The 7572-nt window shown below is 55.7% G+C and overlaps 1 protein-coding gene across 1 annotated transcript in view; it reads left to right on the top strand.

Moving 5' to 3' along the window:
• The window catches only part of SDK1 (sidekick cell adhesion molecule 1), an 817812-nt gene that overhangs the window by 792257 nt on the left and 17983 nt on the right, over positions 1 to 7572 (top strand). Inside the window, exons 40-42 of the mRNA XM_060123048.1 lie at positions 3721 to 3885; positions 6863 to 7000; positions 7122 to 7238. Coding sequence (XP_059979031.1) covers positions 3721 to 3885; positions 6863 to 7000; positions 7122 to 7238 — 420 coding nt within the window. The remainder of the gene's footprint in view (positions 1 to 3720; positions 3886 to 6862; positions 7001 to 7121; positions 7239 to 7572) is intronic.

The following is a 7572-nucleotide window of genomic DNA, read 5'->3' as shown; positions in this document are numbered from 1 at the left end:
CGGAGTCTGACAGCCGGCTGAATGCATCCCCAGAAAAGCACAAGGGCCCGCGCTCCCCTCAGGTATTGATTGAGAATGTAAGTCCAGGCCCGGGGATTACCCTGGTGCGTGGAAAATCAGTTGCGCAAATCTCATTATGCTTAATAGTTCTGTAATGTTATTTCTCCCCCTAATTTGTAGACATGCTTTTCTCCGTCATTGATTTATTGAGATATTTAACAACATAATACAAGCGAGGAAACAATGCACAGTGGAGAGACAGAGCGGAGGCTTCGGCAGCCGCCGGGGTTTTCTGCCTGCCGTGATCGCGGTGTGAATGTTAGTGTGGATAGATAGCCCAGGGGACCACAAGTGCAGCCTAAAACGCTGAGGGTGCTCATTCTGGAAAGGCAGAATTAAGCAGAATAAAAGTGCGAGCTTCCTTCCGCAGGAAGTCCTCTTGGCGTGACTCCGCCCCTCGCAGCGTTTTTCAGTGTGAAGTAAATCGTGTGTTGCGATTCAGTATCAATATTTTTAAATGTTTTTATGAAAAATGCACATAATTCCTGGAGCTATGACAGAGCGCTTAAAATAAAATGTGGACTTCAGGTGACAGTAGAGGCAGGGGAAGTAATTCTTTTTCCGCAGTAGCAGGAAAGCATTACAGAAACAGTCGTGCAAGAGCCATCCAGAGAGCCCACTGCAGCAGTGTTCAGGCCCGCAGATGGTCTGGGAATGCCTTTCACACTCTTAAGTCCCTTAATTTCAATGGCTTTAAGCAGTATCCCGTTTCCAAGAGTCTGTATTTTTTCTTCAGTCTCTTTCACAGCATAAAATGATCTGTCCTTTTAGAGGGAAAATATTGCACAGTTTATTCAATGCTTAAAGCCCTTGGCACAGTGAATTGCTCATAGTAAGTGCTAAATTAAATGGTGGTGGTGATTATTTACTGAAAGCTTGCCAGTGCCAGGCCCTGTGAAAGGCTGTGGGGGCACAAAGATGAATGGATGGGAGGACAGATGGAGGGATGGAGGGAGGATGGATGGATGGGTAGATGGAAGGATGCATGGAAGGAGGAAAGGGAAGGGAAGGAGTAAGGAAGGGGAGATGAATCAGGTCAACTGATATTTACTGAACTCTTCAAAAATTCAAGAGCCCAGTGGTGCAAACAGACAGGTAAATGTGAAGAAGCGTTCTGGAGGCCCATTGGCAGAAGGGGTGTAGGAGAGGGTCAAGGCTGGCCTCAGAAAGATGAGTCTGAAAGGGTGCAATGAGCTTGTTGATTTTCCTCCATCGCCCCCCTCCCCCATAGACTTATAAACAGCCCACTGAGAACAGAAATCTCATCTGATCCCCTGTTGGCTGGAACAGGGCCTGACCGAAGAGGGAGCATTAAGTGTTTGTGCATCGAATGCGTGGATGAGTGAGAGGGGGCGGAGGGGAAGGATGCCCGCCACCACGCCGGGGACTTCAGGCAGAGGGAGTGGCACGTGCAGAGAAAACGCACCCTCCGTGCCTATTATTCCCCGATCTTTCTTGCCAAACCAGAAATAAATCACATATGACAAGCGTGAGTGTAAACCTTAGTATTTTTAGAAGGAAAAGAAAGGCTTAAGCTATGACTTGCCATTTGGACATTATTAGTGGTAATGGGTAGCTTGGTGAGCAACTACGATCAATGTGAATATGTAGAAATAAATAATCAGCGTACTCCCTTTTTGCCTGTACAGAGATTTATGCCTTTCAGGTCTCATTCACATCCATTCCTTCATTAACCTGTGACTACAAGGGCTTAATCGGTGCAAACTCTAAACCCTATGCAAATGCAACTTACACACTAGCTGTCTCTTTCTGTTTACTGTGATCCTCTCAAACATATCTGGTGTTCCAGGATGTGTGATAAGGTTGGTTTCCAGATAACGCCCCCCCCCCGCCCCCGTAAAGCTGTCTGCACGTATGTATGCATATTCAAATGTGCATGGAGATTCCTCTCCAGATCTCCTGCTGTTTTTAAAAGATCACAAACCTGTGCCTATAAAAGAATTTATAATTCATGAAGGATCACTATTTCAAATGAACATTTTGGGCCCTGAGCCCACTTTTTACTGAAAGACCTCCTCAGAGATTGGATTTATATTTTATTTTGCAGACACTCACGGAGTGTACTGCTTACTAAGCACTTTATCAATATTAACTTGTTTAACCCTTGCAACACACCTGTGTTGTAGGTGCCCTTTGTTGTCACCGTTTTACAGATGAGGCACAGAGAGGTTAAGTCCTCTCCCTGAGGTCACACAGCTAACGTGCGGTGAGGCAGGCTTCACACCAAGGCTGTCTAGCTTCTTCCTTTTTCTCTGCACCTGATTTTCTGGCTTCAATTTCAATTTTATTAATGTTTTCCTACACGTCAGGGCTTAAAGAAATTCAATATGTATTTTTATTGTGGTAAAATACATAACATAAAATTTACCATTTTAAGCGTTTGTAGGTGTACAGTTCAGTAGCATTAAGTATATCCACGTTGTTGCACAACCATCACCACCGTCCACCTCCAGAACTTGTCCATCTTCCCAAACTGAATCTCTGTCCCCGTCAAACCCTAGCCCCCCATCCCCCTCCCCCGCCCCCTGGCACCCACCCTGCTACTTTCTGTCTCTATGAATTTGCTCTAGGGACCTCCTCTAAGTGGAATCATACGGTATTTATCCTTTTTGTTTCTGACTTACTTACTGAGCATCCTGTCCTTGGGTTCACCCGTGTTGCAGCAGGTATCATCGTTTCCTTCCCTTTTAAGGCTGAATCATATTTCATTGGATGGATGGACACCTTTTCTTTATCCATTCCTGTGTTGATGGACATCTGCGTTGCCTCCACCTTCTGGCCACTGTGAATAATGCTCTATGAACATAGATGTGTCGGCGCCTGCTCAAAATTCAGTATATTTTTTAAAATGTATACCTGTATTCGGTAGCACCTGGGCATAGATTAAGTAACTGCTGGTCTTAGGGCAGGTTTGATGCTGCAGCGCTTCCAAAGCATGCGCGAACTCAAGGGCGGCACTTCGGGCGTTCGGATGGGCAGGTTAAGGCAGGGTCCCCAGGTGAGGGAACTAGGCCCCGGCAGGGTCGCCCCGGAGCACGTGCCCCCCCATGCCAGCTGCCACTCGGCGCCGCCGCCCCGCGAGAGCCCACGGCCCGTTATCGACGGTGGAAAGTTGCGCTGAGCGCGCTGCAGTGGCCACCGCAGGCGGTGGGGACAGCGTGGCGGTGTCACCGCGAGGCTGGCGGCTGGCTGGCACAAGAGGCGTCGTTCAAAGTTTTCTCCTTGACCCGCCGGCGGGGTTGTCGTTTCCAGTTAGAAAGCAGTGGGACTGAGAACTCAGGTCAGTGGCCGGTGCACGCAGCGCCACTGGGCCAGCGGGTGTCCTCGGTGAGTCTGGAAGGCGGGCTTAGGGACACGCGGCAGGAGGTGGTCGGTAGGCAGCCGGAACCCTACACCAAAGGTGAGATCCAGTCAGAAACCAGAGGCCCAGGGAGCACCGGGGGAAGTGCTTCTGCCCAGCTTGCAGGCTTAGCAGAGTCTGGTCACCAGGGGGAGGCCCCTCTCCTGCCTGTGCCCCCGGCCCCCGCAGCTCACCCAGCCTCCGGCTCACATCCGTCCCCAGGGGAGGGAGCTGGGAGCTGAGGGCAGGGTGGGCATCCCCGCACAGGCGCCCTGACCTCTGCTCTCGCTGCCCTGCAGATGAAGGCCTGTGGGACATGTTTGTGAAGGACATTCCGCGCGGCGCCACGTCCTACACCGCCAGCCTGGACAAGCTCAGGCAAGGAGTGACCTACGAGTTCCGGGTGGTGGCCGTGAACCAGGTGGGCTACGGGGAGCCCAGCAGCCCCCCTGCTGCCGTGTCAGGTAGGAGCCCTGCGGGAATCCCGGGGCGATGCCCCTCCTTCGGGGGCAGGGAGGGTGACCTGGAGCCATGGTGACGGAAGGAGGGCCGGCGCGCGCCTCGCGAGGAGCTGGGAGGACGGCGCGGGCCCCGCGCGCTCCGCACTCCCGACCACGCTGTGCTCCAGCCGTTCTGAATTCTCCTCTCTCCCTGAGCACCGGAGCCACCAGCTCCAGCCAGGCAGGGTCCCCCCGGGGAGGAGGCTTCCCAGGCAAAGTGGAGCCCAAGATCCTCCATGAGGGGACGCGACCTCACCGTGGAGCCATGGGCTGGTTTTGAAAAGCAAAGCTCGCCCCCAGCAGCCACCGGGGAGTGCGTTAGCCCTCGACACGCGGTCGTGTCCGACGGGGGCCCCGGTGAGCCCTGTGCCTGAAGTGGGAGGTGCCCGCCCCCCGCCCTGCTCTGGGTGGAGCAGAGCACACGGGGAGGCCAGGCTCCCTTTCCCAGAGCTCGAGTGTCAGCGGCGACAGACTGTCCTCACCAGTGACGTGGCAAGGCGTGTGGCAGCTGGGGGTCAAAGTGACTGCCCGAAAATCAGGAAGGGCTTCTCGGAGGAGGGAGCCCGGGTCTGGGTCTTGAAGGGTGCAGGGGGGCGGCTGCAGGGAAGGAGAGCCTGGGACGAGGCAGAGGAAGTAGCAGGTGAGGAGCCCAGTGAGGACCAGCGGGTGGGGAGGGGAGGGCAGGTGAGGCTGGTCCCAGGTACGCGTGAGAAGCGGGTCTCCACCCCGCCCTGCACCTTAGGGTCACCCCTAGGGAATGCTTAGAAAACAGCCACGCAGGGCCCCACCCTGGACAGCAACTGCATCGCCGGGGGCACAGGTCTGGGCTTGATGAGTGTCTAGCTCCGCAGCGGTCCTTCCGTGCAGCCAGGATTGCGAGCCGGGCTGTAGAGGGGTTGACTGAGGGCTGGCCACTGGAGGTCATCTGGACAAGGGAGCAGGCCAAGTCCGGGCCAGAAGCCACGAGAGCTTTCCTTCCAATCAAGACAAATCTGTTTCCCTTCCCTGCAGTCGCATTTGTTCAAGCCGCTGACTGCACTTGTTCAGATTGAAAGCATCCTTCATCCTTTCCTGGTCGTGAGTCTGGGGGAAGGGTAGCGTCTTGGGAGCAACATGAATCCCAGGGGCGCTCAGTGAGAGGGGTCGCAGGAAGGACCCGGGCACCACTCGCTTGTTTAACAAACAGTATGTAGAAAAGTCAAATTTTCCTCACTTCCTTCATCTTTATTAAGAAAATTGTAAACACACCCCAAAGTAGAGAGAATAGAATAAGGAACCCCCAGCACCCATCACCCCAGTTCAGCAATTCAAGATATGCCTCCCTTGGTCATCATTAGAAAACAATTCCAAATGCACAGAGCTTTTCATTCCACACGCGCGTCGCCGGTGGCAAAGGCTAGTTCCTACGTGAGCACGCGGATCCGGCCCTTGAGGTCACGGGGCGCCGTGGCTGGACCGTTCCTCTGAAATCCGTCGCATCCCCGCGCTGGCCTCGGCTTCCAGCTGGTCGGCGGTCCGCTCATCTCATGGTTTCGAGAAGCCAGCAGGCCGTCCCCTGCCGGCACCCCTCAGGCCCCGCTGTGCAGACTGGGGTTGGGGAGCCCGACCCGGGGCTGGAGTCCTGTAGCCGCCCAGGCCTTTCTGCCCAGGCCTGCTCTGCGCCACTGCCCAGAGGTCGGCTTGGACGTGTTGGCCTTATTAGATGGAAGACTTAACGTACAGCCTGTAATCCAGCTCATGTATTTTGGATTTAAAGTGCTCCCTGTGCTGTTACGTGATCCAGAGCAGACGTCCCCCTCGTTCCCAGGGTGCACACGCTTCGCGTCCACCCAGTGAGGTATTTAGCATAAGGGAGAGGTCTTTTCTGGGGGTTTCTGCTCCTGGGAGCCAGACCTTGGGCTCCACCTGTAATGGGCTTCCTGTTCCGTCCCTCACGTCCGATGCCCTGAAACAGGGAAGCTCGTGGAAGGCACGAGTGGGACCCCAGGGCCATCCGACACCTACCGAGGAGCAATTCCCATTTTTCTCGTCTTAGTAAACAGAATAAAACATGAGGAAGACGATGCTTCTTCAAAGCAACTTTCAAGTGAAACCTTTTCTGTTCGTTCTGGGAAAACGTTATCTAAGGGGGGCCCGTTGTTCGGCTCAGCTTTGCTGGAGGATCGAAATAAATAAAACACAGCCCAGCCTCCGGGGCTGGGGGCCCTGATGCAGCGGAGGAGGCCGACAGGTGGTCAGGCAGGCCCACCCAGCCGGAGGGTGCGAGCAGAGGTTCCTGGGCAGGTGTGGGAGGGTCCAGTGCTCGGCACGGGCAGGGCTCGGGGTCACGGGGTTCCCAGGCTTAGACTGACCGCACCCCGAGGCCAGTAGGGGCAGCACTGAGGCCTTTTAGGAGGGGCCGACTTCCCACCTGAGAACGCTCTCTGTGATGTCAAGGGTTTGAGCACAACGGGAAGAGGCGACACAGTTGAGCAGTGGTTCCGGTGGCCCAGGCGGCGGTGGTGGTGGCCCGGGGGGTGGCAGCGGGGATGGAGGTGGCCGGGGGACTTGGGGGCTGTCTGGGAGGGAAGCCCCAGCACTGGGAGAGACGAGCAAACCCAGGCGCTTTTGTTCCTCCCTCCCTTTAACCCAGACGACATTTGTAAGCAGATGAAATTGAGAGAATATAAACACGATGGCCAGGGTCCAGGACAGTGAAGTCTCTGGGCTGGGAGCGGCGGGGGGGGGGGGGGGGGGGGGAAGGGGGGGACAGGACCCTGGGCCCAAAAGAGACGGTGGAACCAGAGCCTTGTCTCTGGGTCGGTCTGCCCACGACAACCCAGCCCAGGCAGGGGGGTTTACCCTCCCCGTGCCCGGGGCTGCCCCTCGAGCCCTCCCCTCCCCCGCTCACGGCAGGGACGGAGCTTCTGTCCCACGTGACCGTGCCCGTGTCGCCCTTCAGCTCAGGTGGAGGCCCCGTTCTACGAGCAGTGGTGGTTCCTCCTGGTGATGGCGCTGTCCAGCCTGCTCGGCATCCTGCTGGTGGCGTTCACCCTGGTCCTGCACGGCCAGAACAAGAAGTACGGGAGCTGCGGCCCAGGTGGGACGGCGCCTGCCTTTCCCCGTCTCTCCACGGGGGAACTCTGGAGCTGAAACGTTTGGGGCTTCCCTCCTGGATCCGGGGTGCCCACATCCACATTCCATTTCATTCGATGAAACAGGCACAACAGACATCCCTTCGGAGGCAGCGGGTGCAGGGAAACAGGAGCTCTGGACCTCGGCCACCAGATTCTGTCCCAGCTCCGCCCTCAAGTGGGCCTTTGGGTCATTTGGCCTCTGTGAGTCTGTTTCCTCATCTGCACTGTTGCTCAAATGCAGGAGTATTTTGTTAAGCGATGATTAGAGAGCGGAAAGCGTTAAACAGATGAAAAATCTCACTCCAGTATCATGAGGACAGTGAGTGGGGCACGTCTCAGGCATTCGGTGTGGCTCGGGGATGGTACAGAATCGTGTCTGTGGCCCAGCGCTTCTCACTAACACAGGGTGAGCACCTGCCTTAGGTCCCGCATCACAGCTCCGAGCCCTCTGTGGGTCAGAGGGTCCCCGGTGTTCCCAGCACAGCCTGGCGTGGCGTTGCTAAAGGAATCACCGTCATTAGAGAAATGGACAAAC

The sequence above is a fragment of the Lagenorhynchus albirostris genome, chromosome 15 (assembly GCF_949774975.1).
Source record: "Lagenorhynchus albirostris chromosome 15, mLagAlb1.1, whole genome shotgun sequence".
NCBI lineage: Eukaryota > Metazoa > Chordata > Mammalia > Artiodactyla > Delphinidae > Lagenorhynchus > Lagenorhynchus albirostris.
Note: the sequence above shows the minus strand (reverse complement) of the source record. Positions and strands in the feature narration are given on the sequence as shown.